Source organism: Zeus faber, assembly GCF_960531495.2.
Source record: "Zeus faber genome assembly, chromosome: 6".
Lineage (NCBI taxonomy): Eukaryota > Metazoa > Chordata > Actinopteri > Zeiformes > Zeidae > Zeus > Zeus faber.
The window spans coordinates 12910120-12928620 of NC_137201.1; the positions used below are offsets into that span (position 1 = coordinate 12910120).

Here is an 18501-nt window from a genome sequence, read left to right on the forward strand (position 1 = left end):
GTGAAAATAAATCTCACCAGTAACGTTTCATTCTAGGTCCCAACAGTAGGATCTATAATTACTACTGGTTATCAAGAATGTCGTTTTGCAAGCGTAACATAGGGAGGTACGATATGTGTGTCTTCAACAGCCTGAAAGACGGAGGAGGTGGGATTTGCCAAACCCATTTAACGGCAAGCGCAAATAAAGCGAAATAACACCCAGAGCTGTCAATCAAACGACACTGATAAACAGATACAGATACTTTCAAACATACAGAGCACACACACGCGCGCACATACACATCCTCACAAAAGTCGACAAAAGCATCCAGCCGAGCATTCAGGCTGATCGATAGGCTTTCAAGAAGCACAGTAACACCCAGTTTGAGCCCCCGACGCTCCGGCCAAGTTACTCAGCACTTTCCCCTGGCGCTGGAGGGGAGCCGTGCTGGGCGCCGGGCCAGATGGCCAAAAAAACTGGGAAAAAGAAGCAACCGAGAAAGGGTACGGGCGAAGAAAACTTTTGACTTAAGTAATTCTGCCACCTCCCTGACAGCGGCAATCATTATCTCCATAGCGCAGGAAGAGTGTTCTGCTAATGCCCGGGTGAAGGTCCTCGGAAGACGGGCTTAAAGAGCGTTCTGTCAAGTCTTTAAAACCAACAAGAATCTTGGGACTGTTTGTGAGCCTTGGCGAGAGTCGAACAATTACGACTCTTGTTGGGAAAACAAAAATGGAAACAAGAACGGATCAAAGGGAAGGAGGGAGGTATGAAATAATGAGGGCGTAGAAGCAGACACGGATGGCTGAGAGAAACACGAAGGCCAAAGGCAATGCCTTTCCTCCACCACCAGTTGTCTGATCCGGAAACACTGTTCCTGTTAGACTGCGTTCCACACATGATGATTATCACACGAACAGTACACCCAAAAGATACAGATAAATAAATAACAGGCTGCAAGGGGTATACACACACACACACACACACACACACACACACACACACACACACACACACACACACACACACACACACACACACACACACACACACACACACACACACACACACACACACACACACACACACACACACACACTCACACACACACAACCTAGACCTTGTGTGTAGATATAGGAACTAGTATTTCCCAATGCGCCAAAGAATCTATTTGCATATATTTATGTGGGTGAATTGATGTATCAATCTATCTTTATGCATGTGTGAGTGTTTACATGCTGGGTGTAGTCACAGAGGGACTGTGTATGTGTGTTGTTCCCCAGCCTTGTAAATAAACATAGCGTTGCATCTTTCACGAGTATGCACGGTGGCGCAGTGCATTTGCACTGCTGCGTCACAGCAAGAAGGTCCTGGGTTCGATTTCCGCCTGGGGCGCTGTTGGCAGCGTGCTCTGGCGGGTTATCTCCCAAATAGGAGCCTTTCTGTGTGGAGTTTGCATGTTCTCCCCGTGCTCACATGGGGTTTCCTCCACCTAACGTCAGTAAGGACCCCCACCAAAAACATGCACACATCATCATCTGAGCAGCAATGGACACTTGGTCCTGTCGACGAATGCTGCCCACTGCTCCTGGTTGCCCCCCCGGAAGAAGGACAAGCCAGGATGGGAAAAATGCAGAGGCCATATTTCACTGGCCACCACCCAAATAAATATTCTTGATTCATGCAACGACAGAGCACTTATAATTTCATGCTAATATTTCTGGAGCACATTTTTTTGCCAAACCGCGACTGCAACGATATCCGCGAGAAAAGACATCAGCCGGGCCGCTGGCCGAGATTGACTCGACTCGGGTTTCTAATGATTTTTGGCCATCAATTACTTGGAGAGCGAAGTCTAAGTCTTGGCAGGAGAATGTAATATTAATGTTGACAGTTTATATCTGGCCGCAAAAAAAAGAAATCCGCTCTCTAAATTCCATCAAAGATGCAATTAAAAACATCATGTTACTAATTGATGAACACCCTCCTTGCGCACAGGCTGCACTGAATTAAACATGTGGAGTTTATTTTTCCTTTACGGAAGTTGTTGTGGATGATGTTTGCAAGACCTTGTAGCAGATGTAGTGAAATTTGCATCAGAAATGTAAATTCCTATCTCTCTGAGAAGTGGGTCAGCCAGAGAGGAGCCACGCCGCGTACAGGGGGGGGGAACGGAGAATGTACTAACCGAGAGACAAGGAAGCAGCTTGACTGGCAACAAAAGAGAGAGAGAGAGAGAGAGAGAGAGAGAGAGAGAGAGAGAGAGAGAGAGAGAGAGAGAGATGGTGTGGTCATTGACTGTGATGGCAGATGGGGGGTCTTGGCAGGGTCGGCGCCCGTGATCTGGATGCCCTGATTGCAGCGTACCGGGGCCGACTGCGCCATTTAGAGCTCCAGAGGGGTGAGGCGCCAACTCCCAAGCCGTGAGCAGGTGTTAGCGAGAGGAAAGGTGTGATAGCCGCCATATGGACTGTGTTGTGAAAATGTACATGCACAATCCCCCGAGGAAAGAAACAGGTCATACTAGCTTCTTCTGCTGCCACTTGATGAAGACAAACTCAATCTGAGCCGTACCCTATGGCTCTGTGTGGACAATGCTCTCAACTTACTTTTGAAATGATCAGGTTTCCCCAACACACTGGCCGCCTCTTTTAACTGGTTAAACTGCACTTGATTTGGGTATCAGCAAAACTAAGGGTGCACATCATTATTTCGATTATTTCAGTCAGGTTCTCCTCAGTACTGGTAGATTTATATTGGTATTTGGATTTATATTGGTATTTGGATTTATATTGGTGTTTGGATTTATATTGGTATTTGGAGTTCTGGGGTTCTTCAAATGATTATAGCAGCATTGTAGAATCCGCTTTTAAACACATCACTGACTGTGAGCGACAAGAGCAGTATTTTGAGGATGCTGTGGCAATCTGGATCGCAATGTTAATCAAGTCATATATAGAGAGGTCCCCCCGGACGCTTCACGGCTTGCTTGAGGTGCATCCTTACAACGTTCGCTGATCCGACAGACAAGATGCCCCAGCATCTCTGGAGCACGCCACTGCAAAGTGCAAGTTTTTTTCTCATTTTTGTTGCCAAAGGTATGAATGTTTTCCTGGGGCTATCTATCAAAAATCAAAAATGGATCACATGAACTCAGCATTCAGGATATCAACTTTATCCGCGTCTGCATCAGCATTTGGTGGGGCTGTCTCCTTCCTGCACTCGCCTTCTGCGTCAAGCCACATGGGTTCATCTTAACATTCACCCGGGGTCAGCCCGTCTCTGCTGCAGTCCGAGGGAGGTGGGCCGCAAAATATTATCAATAACCAGCGTGGCAGCAAGAGAGCACTTGAAACACTCGCTGTAGACGCGCAATAGATCACTGTCACAAGCCTATCTGGCTGAATCTTAATGACTGGCAGAAGCCTCCATGTTTTCAACAAAGTGCCATGTCTCCACACGGACCACATATCAAGAAAGAAAAGATCCCCCGTTTTTACGAAGGCAAAGCCGCTTTCATTGCATATTTTTCTTGGCCTCTGTTTATTTCTCTTCCACTCTCTGGAAAATGAAGGGTCTACATCTCACCAATCGATCTAATCCCATCTATCAACCTAAAGCAGTTTCCTCAGTTTCATACTATATTCACGCTATGCATTTATTGAATGGATACATCTTAGCCCTTAAATGAACTTGGCATTTGATATAGAGGGATGAAGGTGCTTCTAATTGCACAGGCGCTGGGTTAGTTGAATCCGTCTGCAGCCTTGCACTGAGCTAACACAGTGAGCATCAGCCTAGGGGTGGGCAATTCATTTTTACAAGGGGCCACATGAGAAACCCGAGCTGTGTTGGAGGGCCGAACCAACAATAACTTGAACTTAATTCTGCTCAATATTGATTTTTTTCCCATTGTAAAAAGCAGTAAATTATATATTTTGATTAGCTGCTACTGGTAATCAGAAGAATAAGGATGTTCTGTAAATATTTATATAAATATATTAAATTATGATCAAATTATGGTCAAATAAGAAAATACTCGTACAGAAGTAATAAACAGTAAAAACAAAAACAATCATTACATCAGTGTTTCATTTTATTTTTAACATGTTAATCTTCACAAATACTGAAAAAGTGTTTTGCAGTATGTTAAAGATAAGAAATTGGTCAACTTGAAACAAAAATCAATAAGTGCTGTTAATGTTTTTCAGTACATTTTACTTGTTGAGTGGGAAAAATCGAATCTGTCTTGGGCTTGAACAAGTGCATTGAAATCTGGCTGAATGTCTGAGGTGGATATGGGAAGGACAGCTGAGAGGTGATCACTGAGAATGTCTGTTCACATACGTAGGTAGATCCAAAGAGGACTAGAATGTTCCGAGCTTGCCTCCTCATGTGTGGAAAGTTCTCCTCTTTGAGGGAAGAGTAAAAATCAAGCAGTGAGACTGATCTTAAGTGCTCTGCCAGAAATGTGTCAGACTGCAGGTCAATGAGTTCCATCTGAACATCACTGGGTGCAATATCCACACTGCAGGTGGAGGGAGAAGAAACCATGTGCATTTCACTCTCAACTCCCTGTTGAGGTGATCAGCTGTTGGTGTGGCTTCCTTCAGTGTTGGCAATTGGGTGAGAATGTTGTCCTCCATTTGGCCTGAGAGAAACTGCAACTTCTCTCATGAAAGCCTTCACTGCGCTGTACATTTCATGCACGAAAAGGCCCTTGCATTGCAGTTTGACATTTAGTTCATTCACGAGTACAGTCACATCTACAGCAAAACCAAGGTCTGCCATCCAGTCTGCATCTGAAAGCTGTGGGATGGCATTTCCTTTCTTTACACAGAACTCGTGAATCTCTTCTCTCAGGTCCCAGACACTTTTCAGCACTTTGCCCAGGCTGAGCCACCTGATGGCTGTTTGGTAGCTTATGTCACCATGTTCAGTCTCATTTTCCTCCAAAAGTGCAACAAACTGTCTGTGCTTCAATGCTCTTGCCCTGATGAAGTTAACTTTTTTAGTTACAACATCAACAACGTGGTTCATTTTTAACACTGACTTACACAACACTTCCTGATGTATAATACAATGCAAAAATGTCAATATCTGCTCAGGGTTCATTTCTGTCACTTTATCCTGCATTCTCTTTAAAAGTCCAACATTTTTCCCCATCAGATTTGGACAACCATCCGTTGTCACACCTGCCAGCTTGTCCCATTTCAGTCCCAACTTGTCCAAACATGCATTTACCTCGTCCCTTCATTGACTGCATGGCTGCCAGCTCCTCCGTGATTTTAAAGACTGTAGTTATCCCACGTAAGAAGATGAGTAGCTGGGTAGTGTCACGTACATCGCAGCTCTCATTCAAAGCCAGGGAAAAACAGTCAAAGTTGACCGCTCTGTGGTTCAGCTGAAGCTCCAGATATCATTCGGAGAGGGCACGTTCTCAAATGCTCCCTTTATCTCTGGCATATTAGTGCTGCAGAGTCCAACTAACACTCCTTAATAAACTCTCCGTCAGAAAGCAGTTTACTTTTTCTCGCGATTTTGTGGGATATGACATAACTTGTCTTGACAGCTGCATCTCTGGATGTGCAAAGTTTAGTAAAAGGTCCTTGTTGGTTTTGCAGCTTAGCTAGAAAAGCATCCGACTCCCTTGCACGCTCTTGATCAGACAAGTTCTTGTATTTCTCCTTGTGTTTGGTCTCGTAGTGGCGATTCAAACTGTAATCCTCGAACACAGCGACCTGTCAACCACAAACTATGCCCACGGCTTTACCTTTGACTTCTGTAAATACATTTTTAGCAGTCCATGTCTTGTTCAAAACGTGGCATTCTGTATAAAATTTTTTTTTTTTGGCCTGAGCTGACATTTCAAGGGCTAGCTGGCCAGCATCACTTGTGGCTGTTCACCCACGCATGCGCGCCCTTACGCAAATTCAAAAAAGAACGGCACGCTTTTCAAAATAAAAGCAACACAGTTGTATTGCGTGCACAGTATAAATACTTTTACGATTGACCTCACGCGGGCCGGACAGGGACGCCCAAAGAGCCGTAAAATACCCAGATCTGATCGAGCCCATCGCTATCTCGGTTCTGGACGCACAAGGATGATATCGGTATTGAGCTTCTCGTCTGAATCTTGGTAGGGTAGACGAAAAGTGCTATTTGAATATTAAACGAATATTCCGCAACATAGGTGTCAAACATGCAGTAATGGCCAGTTCAAACAGGGGTCATTATTAAATGGTGGCGAACCTCACCGCAAATTATAATTTCAACATGTCAGGAAAATGTGGATACCGCTACAAAATCTATGCGGTGCCATTTTCTCCCCATGTGTCGGCACATTCAGGGGAAAAATGAGAAATGCCAATTCCAAAAGCAAAAGTGAGGAAAGTGCTATAGATTGATAGATCGGATTAGATGGATCGGTCAATAAATTCAGAGCCCTTCCTTAGGATGTGTTGCGGGCTCCACGCTGTCTGGGAGTCAAATTAAATTGCACAGAGGCGCCACATCCCATCGATCGTAAACATACACTTTTCCGGGGCCAAACTCCGAGAATTATAAAAGAGAGAAGCCCAAAAGAACCGAGGGTGTCAGATCGTAAAAACACTTTCAAATACGTTTCAAATCTGCGATTTCGCCCCTCTCCCCCGTCTCGCCTTAACTTTTGTCTCTGCCTGTGCCCTTTGTGAGAGCGGTTAATGAGTGAGCAAAATGCCTGACAACGAGCCTTAATTAAGCAGTGCTGAAAACAGATGTCTTTCTAGCATTTTATATACAGTATACGTAGACAATTCCTCCATCGGGCATAGTGAAGTGCAGAGTCTGGTGGGCGTCTCATCCTCCCCATTCCTCCTGTCTCGTTGGGGAGAAAAAAAAAGTACCTTTTAATTGTCATTTGCCATGAATTCAAGGTGTAAAGCCATTGGACCGATTGTCAGAATGGGTTAGAAAAGGCTACGTGTCGGTGCTGCCTCACCGCCGCTGTTGATAGATCTCGGAGCAGAACGGTTTTGGTTTACACCTTTCTCTTTTGCCACTGTGCCAACGAGCCTTTTCCTCCCCCCGTTCCCCGTCCAACCCTGCGACATCAAACAGATTCATGAGCCCGTCCACTTTAACAGTGCACCTGGATCCGTCCATCCGTCCAAGGAAATCAGATGGTAATTCAGTGCCCTCGGCTCAGCTGAGTGACAAACGACACCGTCTCCCATTATCCCCGTTTTGTGTTGTTGTGTCTACCGAAGCATCGGAAAAAGCGAAGACCCCCCTCCACCCAATACTTGGCGGCCTTGATTCGATCTTGATTCCGAAATTGTGTCGTCCATATTCTCCATTATTCCGGCGCTCCCCATTCTCTTGAGCGATGCTCTGCTCCTCGCTTTAACCCCGGGCATCTGCGACGGTTCGATATCAAAAAAAAAGAAAAGAAAAAAAAAAGAAGAAGAGAGTCGTCTGACAGACCTCTCGTTTCGTGGTCCCGGCGTAGCGGTGGAAGCGCTCCTGCCTGGGACGCGAGGTCATTTGGCGAGATCGGCATCGGCCTGGAATGAAGGATCTTCCTCAAGGCCGCCCCTCTGAGAAGATCCTTCAGGTAATTAACGCTCATGGAGAGGCTGATAATTTGTCTAATTAATTGATTTCAAAATCGGCCTTTTACGCCGGTTGGTTACTAATTTGCCCGTTTGAAGTGTCTCACCGAGGACGACTGGATGTAAAATGGTAGAAACGCTTAAGCAAGTCAGCACCTGGAGGAGGCTGCTTGGTGCTTGGAATGGATTTCAACCGGAGCCCACCCATGTATTTTCAATTCAACATCTCACAAGAATACATACGTTCCCCTTTGAGTATAACTGTAGACGAAGGTATAATACATGGAAGTGCAATTTCCACAGGAAGAGATAAACATCTTCACCTACCGGCCACAGTGACTCCCCAGCCACAGTGAGTCACTTTTCTTTTGTGGTAATATTAATACTCACTTTTCTTTCTGTATGTGTAGGACGGGACATAGCTGTCCTCCTCATCCCTCAATATCTACCTCCCCACACACACACACGCACACACACACATACACGCACGCACGCACGCACGCACGCACACACATACACACACACGCACACACACCATTTTTCAAACACCGAAAGTGGCTTCGTATAAAGTCTCCCAAACATTTTAAGCGGCATTAGTATTATCAGCGCTCACATTATTTCTTGTTTCATTGTCTCTGGCTGGGATGCGTCCTTTCAAGTGAAACATATTTCCGGTGAACAACTTAAATCACCATTCTAAAGTTAAGCGCAGGAATGTATAACATAGCCGTGTAACCATTCCAAACAGGCTAATTCGACAAACAGCAGCAGCTACTTTGCGGCAATGCAAGTGAATGTAACATAAGGAGAAAAAGCACAGGACAACCAACAAATTGTGAGCCGAAAGACCCACATTTTAAAGGATTTCTTTGCCTTTTCCGGGTCCAGAGAGAATCTAGACTTCTGTGCCATTGGGATATTGGATTTTAATATTTTAGTTTTTTTATTGTAATACAACTCTGCTGTATGTGTGTGTGGGTGTGTGTGTGTTCGTGTATGTGTGTGTTGTGTGTGTGTGTGTGTGTGTGTGTGTGTGTGCGCCTGCGGGCGTGTGAGTGTGTGTGTGTGTGTGCGTGTGCCCTGCGGTTTGCGCTACAATATGTATATCAATATCATAGCAATATGTGGCAGCAAAAAGTCCCACGCATTGTTTGCCGTCTTTCGGTTCAAGAAGTTTGTCAAACATTGTCACGATTGTTTTCCACCGAGGAGCGAGCCCGTCTCCGTCCAAGGCGGCGTGTTTTTCAGAGGCCCCTGGAAAAAAAAACGAATAACACGACAAGCGCTTCGTTTTAGCAACGATTTTTGTTTTCCTTTCTTTTGTTTTGCTTTCCCTCGCCCCGACTCCGTCTTTAACAACGGCCTCGCCGCTGATGGCTGAAAATGTCACTCAATGTAAATGAGGCCATGAAACATTCATGGTTCAGGCCACATTTTTGAAATAAGAGTGATATTATCATTCCGGTCAGGGTTTTCATGGTGGTTTCCTTCATTTTGTGCCTGCTATTAGAAGACATGCCGTGTTTGTTTGTTTTTCCGTCTCGGCTATCGCCCTTATTTCTTCTCTCCCTCTGTTCTTCCCCCCCATCTCACCCTTCCACCAGGGACGGATGTCTTATGGCCATTAGAGTTCCTCCACAAAGCTCCCTCCTCGTACCTTTCCCTACACGTCTCACTTCTCTCCAGCCGAATACATCCACCATCCCTTACCTGCCTGCACACGCACGCACGCACACACACACGCACACACACACACGCACACACACACGCTTATACATATTTAAACACACTCAAGAACGTAAGCCTGCGCAGAGATCATGAAATCACACGCACATACTGTATGCACACAACTACAGACACACACACACACACACACACACACACACACACACACACACGGCCTTCTCAGTAATTACAGTCATTTGTCAAAAAGCACACCTTGATTTATTGTCAAATTAAAAATACACCGGAAAAGAGAGGCTCCAAGTTCCCGGTAGCTCGAGGAAGAGAAGGTGATTAATAGAGCGCCATTACAGGCATGAGAGTGGCATGATGTGGGTGCACGGCCTGCCACACAGAGCGGGAGAGAGCGAGGGGGAGAGAGAGAGAGAGAGAGAGAGAGAGCGACAGAGGGAGGGGAACTACTGATGAAAGGTTCGACAATTCTCTCAGATACGGTTCCTGACGAGTCACCGAGTAAAAAGATTTGTTCCATTTTCTGACTCCTCGTTCGCTGGATTCCCTTGGTGTAACGCGCTGTGAGCGAGGGAGGACTCCCTGTGAAGGAAGTCGTAGGAATTCTGACAGGAATCATAGTAATTCTGTCAAAATAGTTTATTCAGGCGGAAGACTGCGGATGCCAGAAAATCCTTTAGCACTAATTCTATCAGAGGAAAAATGATTGTGGCACAGAAATTCAAAGTGCAAATAAAAGAAAAACTATTTACTTCTGACAAAATTGCTTATTTTGCTGAAAACCAGTAACATTCAATGTAAATTATGTCACAGACCTCGGCCTTTCTTCCACATTAGTTTTAGTCGTCAGTAATTGTTTTTACCTACTCTTTTGCAGAAACAACTCCTGAGTGATTTGAAGGATTTGTTTCGCCAAGAACGAATCGTTTTGCATCACAGCGGTAGCACTTAGAGCACAGAACCACAGACCCTTGATGAAGAACCGTCGGGTGGGTGGGTGGTGGGGGTTGATGATGTGCTCACCAAATTTAGTAAGTGGAGCAGAGTGTGTCAGCCTGAGCACACAGAGCCACCGCCATGCCTTAGTATGCCACATCATTTGCTTAAATCTCTAGTTGAGTCCTCAGTTTGCTTTTAATTTGGGTTGCTCACGATTCAGCGCCATCGTCAAATAAACAAAAGCAGAAATGCGTGCCAGTGCGGTTTTGATTTATGTTCCACTGCAACACAAGCATAGCATTATGCGAGCATTATGCTATGAATGAAAAAGGAAAAAGGAAAAATAATAACATCTACAAGCCTACTAAATCCTGTTGCGGAGCCAGGATAGCGAGAGACAAATCAGATGAATAAATACCATAAAGACAAAAGCTGCTCCATTTGTCCAATTTATCTGAAACCACTGGGTCAGATCAGAATTCTAAGCGCCCCCTTAAATTGCCTCAATGATAGAGTGGGGGAGGGATCAGGGAGCGTGGCGATGGAGGACTCTGGACCCCGGCACAGTTAATCCACGTCGGGACGGCCGCCAGCCGGGGAAACCTCCACACCCACAATGCACTGCAAGACCTGGAGACTAAATGCCGCGCATTTCATACCATTATTATATTTCATATTATATTACTCTTATTAATATGAGAGTAATATTAATATGAGTGATGTATCTCTATCATGTCAAGTGGTCACATTTGAAAGTTATATTTTCTATCTATCTATCTATCTATCTATTCATTTATCCATATCTATACATACATCTATCTACATTTACATCCATCTGTCTATCTTCCTACCTATCCATCTATCCATCTATCCATCTATCCATCTATCCATCTATTTATCCATCTACAGTATCATCCATCCACCTAGCCACCTTCCAATCTATCTAATAGATTGTAGACACATAGCTGGCCCAGTTTGAATTAAACTATATATATGTATTTATCAATAAAACTAATTTTCATGATGGTCCTTGCAAACAAAACATTTTTCTTTGAGCCCAAACCGCTCATGTCGTAAAGGTCCAAATGTTCCACAGCAACAGCTAAGCTGTTTTTGACAAACTTTAGCTGCAGTTGTTTTAGACAGCTGTAGCCACCAGAAAAAAAAGGGGCATTTAACTGTTCTGAGGCAGTACTGAGAGGTTAACGCTGAGACAAGAAAGAAAAAGCCTGGCGGAGCTGAGGGGAGATATTAACTCTATTTTAAGATCAATGCCCGGCGTCCGAGCACAGTATGTCTATGAATCAAGCATCGAGAGAATGTTAAAACTTCTCAAAACGTTATCTCATGCGGGGACGTGTGCTGCCTAATCTATTAAATGTGTTCATTTCTCGTCTTCTTTATGCCAAAGGGAATTTTTTTGTGATGTACGGCAACTCAAAACATAAAAAGTTTTTTTTAATGGATGTATGTCAGGGCTGGACACTAACTTTTAGAAATGGTTGCCAAGTTGGCAACCATGCACCGCCTGTTAGCTGCCAAGAAGAACGAAACGCTTGCCGAATTTCAATGATTTTATAGTTGAGTGATAATTATCCTATATAATTTTGGTAATAAATTGAATATATATTTTTTAACACGTGTAAAGTGGTTGACAATGGGGCAACCAAACCACATGAGATGGTTGACCATGGCCAGAATCTGGTTGCCTGGGGCAACTGGGCAACCATGATTATTGGTCCCTGTGTGTACAGTATATGTACATACCTGTATGTTTGTAAATTGGCATGTTTTCTTTTTTTAGGTGTCTTTTAAATGTCTGTCTGTTGTTATTTAAAATGTCTACGTCTATGTCTGTGTATAGTTTGCTGTTGTCCTGTAGTATAGGCTCTGTTATATCAAGGCACATTCAACAGCAAGTACTCATGTACCTGTAGTAGAAAGGCCAATGTAGTACTATAAATTACCCTCGTGTAATTTACTGAAATCACACAAGATTACCCTAATGTCGGTGTATTTGTACTTTTACTTCAGTAAAAGCTCTGAGTGCTTCTTGCAGCATTGGAGTAAAAACCTGTAGTGCTAGAATGAGGAAAGAGATGATGGGTGTAAATGCAAAAAGCCCAAACTGGAAGACAAGTGACAGACAGAGAGCAAGTGGGTGAGTCGGTGTTGTTTTAGGGTGGAGGCCATTAGCTGCGATAGGCGTCCTTGAACCCAGGTCCGCTCAAACAGGTATCTGTGGCCTCCAGACCGCCCCGGCGCTGGTAATTACACAGCGAGGACTACAGCGGGTGATGCGGGGGCGAGATGCATTAACATAAATCTGCATGTGTCGCCGCCTCTGGGAGTCTCACTGACAATGACCAGGCAATTTGTCCAAATCCAACAAAGAACCAAGCTCGGTGTGGTGAAGCTCTGAAATGTGTCCCTTGCAGGAGAGTGAAGGCCATGGATTATTGTGCTAATCATTTACATTTCTTCAAGCTTTGTGCCCCACGGTCCAATGCCCACCGGGAGATTCAAAACATACAGGAGATATATAGATACACACACAGGTGTACTGCATGTACAGTCACAAGTAAGAACACTATTTCACCGACATGCACACAAAAATACACATAACACCGCTGTATTGTTATTGCCTTTCTTCTGTATTTTTTTTCTGTATTTGTATTGTATTAGTTTATTTTTAATTATTTGTAAAGCACTTTGTGAACTTTATGGCTAAAAAGCACTATATAATACAGTTTATTATTATAATTATTAGCATTACTATTATTAGTATTATTATTATCATTATTATTATCATTGAAAACTATATTGTACATTGAAAAATGCTACCTACAGTATTATTGCCACTTTATTGTTTTACTTTGTAACTATTTTTTTAACCATACATGTAAAATTTAGAGCTGTATATTCTGTAGAGTGAACAGTCCTTGCTACTATGTTTATCACAAATTAACAATCTATTACTTCCCTACCACTAAACAACTATCCTTTTATTTCTTATTACTTATCCGTACCTATTACTCATTCTTCTTCTTCTTCTTACGATAAGATTCCACAAAGTGCGAGCATTTCATTGCTAATGAGACATTTATATGCACAATAGGAAAATGCACTTGAAACATAAGTGCAGTGTTTTGGCATTTGGACGTGGATATGCAACACACAGAGCAGAGGGCTTTATAAATAGAATCAGAATCAGAATCAGAATCAGAAATACTTGAATAATCCCAGGGGGAAATTTCTTTCAACGCGACATAGAATAAATAGACATAAATAGACATGTCAGAGCATCAAGGAGAACATATGCATGAATCCACATACATAGCACACGTCTATACTGTATATATGCTGTATAGCCAGTACATCCAAGAAAAAACAATCAGTTTCTGATGCTTCTATTTCGGAATTCAACTGAGTTGTGTATCTATGCAAGAAAACAGAAGACAACAAAAGAGTCACACACGACTCCAACTGGGGCACACACTGTTTCTGTTGAGTACGAACATACACACATACATAACCTACGGGATACCTGTTGTGAAACACACGCATCTGTGAGTAGCTGTGTGTGTGTGTGTGTGTGTGTGTGTGTGTGTGTGTGTGTGTGTGTGTGTGTGTGTGTGTGTGTGTGTGTGTGTGGGTCCACTAGTGTCCGTGACGTGTGAGCGGTGCGACCTCCCCTGGTGCAAGGTGTTTCTGCTGACAGCGGCATATTGCGGCTAATGGAAGCGCTCTGTCGTCCCGGCACAGAGCGCTAAAGCAGAACTGAGCCCTGTCTCCTGCTCCACACTCTGCTGAGCCCTCCAGATGACAAAATGCCTCACCGCCTGGCCCAATCAAACACAATAAAGGCAAAAGAAAGACAGAGAGAGAGTGAGAGAGAGAGAGAGAGAGAGAGAGAGAGAGGGAGAGAGGGAGGGTGAAAAGTTACGGGTTGAAGGTGTTAAAGCTCTGATTTGTCATTTATTTTGCTGCCTAGGTGGGAAAAAGTATGTATTTTCAATTTGGGAGAACCTAAAAGTGCCGTTGCAACAGAAAGTCTTGGTCCTGTTGAGTACAGACGCTCCAATAAATCGCGTGTGACCTTTCGGCCGTGAACAAAATGACTTCTCACCTTGTCACGCGAGGGGAAACACAAAGGTAAAGGGAACAGCGGAAGGGCAACAAGGAAGAAAAAAATAATCGATGAATAAACGAGGCGGAAAGGAAAACAAGTCTGACTTTAAATGGTGCGCTGAATTAATGAGGCAGTAATTAATCCCATAGGAATCCACATACCACCGACTTTTTGCATTGTATGAGTCAGAAATAAGCGAGCGCTGAGACAGATGAATGGATGGCATCTTCCCAAAGGGGTTAGGGCTGGTTCTGTTCGGTCCCCACGGAGAGATTCGACCGCCTGCAGTGATGGCTCACATTTCCACGGAAGCGAGGCCAGTTGTTGTGTGCTTTGCACATGATGAAGCACTGATGGCCGAAACAGAGAAGCAAAATCCCACCTTTCCTGGGATGAAGACCGATAAGTTACATCGGTGTTACGAGGTAAAAAATGGAACTCCTGTGGCAGTAGTGTGCGGGTGGGATCCCAATGGGCTAAAAAAAGATTAAACTCAAATGAAATGTGTTCAGTTTACCTCCCTGTGGGGTTTTGATAGGAATTGGCCAACCCCGCTTCGCTCCACCCCCAAAAGCGGTAGCTCCTGAGCCTTTGATTCCAAATCAGAGATTAGAAATGAAATGCGGATTTCCCTCTTAAATCGCAACGCATCGCATTCAGCATCACAGGAGGATGGGCAACAGCTCTACTGACGACTATATATACTACACCGTGGATGCTACTAAGTAGTGGAACGGCAAACCTAGATAAATAGTCTCTGTCTAAAATAGAGGAAAAATAGTACAAGGCCACCAAAAACAAACACGCGCAGACCTCAATGAGCAACCCAGGGAAGCCAACATGATAATGTGGAAACGGCATCACCAAGCAGAATAATTCATCGGCAGACGCATTTTGCTGTCGTCATTGTCTTTGCTGCGCGGAGAAATCACTGCTTTTAAAACGACTAGTTCCATTATTTCAGATGAATTCTGGGAGGACAACGCCACCCCTTCTACCTTCAGTAGACAACACACACACACACACACACACACACACACAGAGACACATACTCACACACACATACTGACCCAGGCTGCTGCCCTGAAGGGACCCCGTCTTTGTTGTGTCATTTAAAATAGTGAGGGGCAGGACGACTAACGCTGACTTGGAATGGTTGTGGTTCAGGGTGAATGCGAGTTTCACTGAATGTCACCTGAACCGGAGCTGCAAAGAATGAGGGACGGAAACTTGTCACCACTACTGAGCCATGGTGACACCAACGTGTCACCATGGCTCAGTAGTGGCACCATGGCCTAGTAGTGCCACCATGGCTCAGTAGTGCCACCATGGCCTAGTAGTGCCACCATGGCTCAGTAGTGCCACCATGGCTCAGTAGGGTGGCATGACGGCTCAGTGGGTTGGAAATGTTGCCTCATAGCATATGGCCCACAGTTTCCCAATCCTAATGACATGCATGTCACTCCAACCAATGACGCTGCCCAACCAATTGGCACTAGAAGTTGAGTTTGTCCCCGGACGCTGTGCTATGGATGAGCCAAATGTCCCCACATGGATCAAAGACTATTCTTCCTTGAACTCCACAACAAAGCAGATACAATGACACTCATAATATCTATCATACATTCGGGGCGTAGGGCTCACCTTGTATGAGAGGCTGGCCTTTCTGAAAGGGTCCGCTGTACTCAACCTGGTAATGTTTGACCTGGAAGCCGGGCACGCAGCCCTCGTGTCCTCTGTCCTCCTGACCGCCTGCATGGAAAACCTGCCATGGACGGGACAAAGCAAAGGTCAGAATACTGCACAGTAGTACGCACAGCACGGTACACAGCTGCCAACAACAAACACAAAGACCCTTTACCCTTCTTTCTTGGACGATCTGACGAGTAGGTGTAATAGGGGTGGAGATAAAGCTTGATGGTGTATTATTATTATATTTCAGTATCTGATTATGAGCATTTAAAGGCAACCTTGTATTCGTCATATTTCTGGTAATTGCATCAGCGGCTCATTATTCATGCTGCAGCCGTACCGTCGTAGCATTATTGAATTTTTCGAAGTTCACAATTCAATCAAGTCCTATCATTTTCCTGCCGACTCCTTATCTGTTAAGACTTGAATAAACACCACTCTCTCTCCAGATGAGCCGCTAATGCGGAACAAAGATAAACACCAGATGTTGAGGAAGCCAAATCACACCTGTGATGGATGACGGTGTTCCGCAGCCCTTCCCCACCAGTTATTAGCGTCTTCACGTAGCGAGAACAAAGCGCTGTTCGTATCGACCGCGTCTGAATACGTTTGGCTTCGGCACTCGGCTTAATGGTAATTGCGCGGTGAATAGTTTTAATAGTTTTGCTGGTTGACAGAAGGTCACCTCAGGCCGATCTCACATCCTGCTTGAGGGCCTTATAGAGAAACTGCTCAACCCAGAAGTTTCGGTTTGGATCGTAGAACTCTTCCCCTTGTTAATTGACCTGGCGGTAACCCTTGAAACGCTGACTCGCAATCCCACAGCATCGCCATTACTGCCATTTAAATAGTGGAGCGGGCGGTATTCAGAGCTGAAGGGAGCGGGGCCTAAGAAATCCAACCAATTGAGATGCTGGCATCATGAATTCTGAAGATGGATAATGGAACCCAAATAAGTGAACATATCATTTTCACTTGTTTTTTTTATTTTATTTTGTATAAATAAACCTCAGATAAGGTGTATTACTGCCATTGCATTGGCAGCAGAACAAATATTTATCCCCGACTTTTTGCTTTGCTTTGCTTTTTGCTGAGGTTCATTTAGCCATTGTGATGAGATTATAATAAACCCAAAAATGTAGGTAGATTAATTTTAGTTTGACTTCAAGATATGGAAATCAGCTCCAATTTGATAGTTAACTAATTCCAATTGCCCTGTGTTTAATAAAGAGAAATAAATCACTTTTTATTCAACTGATTTCCATTCTGTTGGTTCTAAGAAAGCTCTAATAGTGGATTAAGAACCATGAAATGACAGTAAAACAATATTTTTTTTGTTCCATCATTATAATACTGTTTTTCAATTGTTGTTAATGTCATTCAACCAAGATTGAATCAAGATTGATTTAATTCAGGATTGTTATAGTCTACATTCACAGCTTTGGTAGCGAAACTGTGTTTTAATTGAAATATTGATTACATTGTTAAATATTATAAAAGTTATCACGCTGGTTTATATTCCAATTTTTTCTATTGCAACCACGGGGTTCTAACAAGAGGAATCTACCAAACCAGGGAGAGGGAAACAGATTAAGTTTGGAAGGGGGAAAGGACATCAACCATGATGATGAAACCGTTTTGTGTGTGTGTGTGTGTGTGTGTGTGTGTGTGTGTAATGGGAGAGAATTGAAATAGATGAAACGGTGGAGGAAGCCGTAGGCTCTCACCAAAGTAAAGAGGTTTGGAAAGAGGTTTCCCGAGAAGCGAAATTGTTTCGGCAATTACGCCGCGTCTCTGAGATGGAGACGGGGGATTTTCACCCAAAAAAAAAAAACATCCTGTGAAGAGACGCTACTTAAAGAAGGGCATAGTAGAGAGCCGAGTTTTGGGAGAAATACATCACTCGGTTGAATTTAAATGGAGGGTTTTTTGATACCTTAACACAAAATCGATGTGACACCATCCCAGTGCGCTGAACTGTGCTACTGAAAAATCTGGTTTAATTTCACCCCGAAGACAACGTTTTATTGGATTTACTAAAACAGTCATGGGCCTTGCAGGTTTCTTGCATTTTTTTCGGAGCCGGTCTTAAATTCACCACCGCGTAGAAAAACGCCCTCAACTCTTTTTATTTTATTGTTATTTCCATTAAACAGAGGATGAGTGCCAACCCGAAGAATGTGGCTCAGACCTGGAGCTGCTGGCTGTGAATAGGGCCGCGTCACATTACATTACATTAGGTTTTTATTTAATTAGTAAATTATTACACTTTAACTGTCGTCATTTTCGCAAAGTCCATGTTTTTAGGCTACCATCAATTTCTCACATTTTTCCTTTAATGGAAAAAGAAAATTGGTATTGTTCCCCACACAGATTTTACATCTACAGTACGTATACGGCTTTTTGGAACATAACAAATGCTGTGTTCTCCAACCACAGCGGGCATATTGACTTCCATAGTGTTTG

General features: G+C 43.9%; 1 protein-coding gene across 1 annotated transcript in view; it reads right to left on the bottom strand.

Moving 5' to 3' along the window:
- Positions 1-18501, bottom strand: part of cdh13 (cadherin 13, H-cadherin (heart)) — a 378607-nt gene that overhangs the window by 253224 nt on the left and 106882 nt on the right. Inside the window, exon 2 of the mRNA XM_080002151.1 lies at positions 15988-16108. Within this exon, the coding sequence (XP_079858277.1) occupies positions 15988-16108 (121 nt within the window). The remainder of the gene's footprint in view (positions 1-15987; positions 16109-18501) is intronic.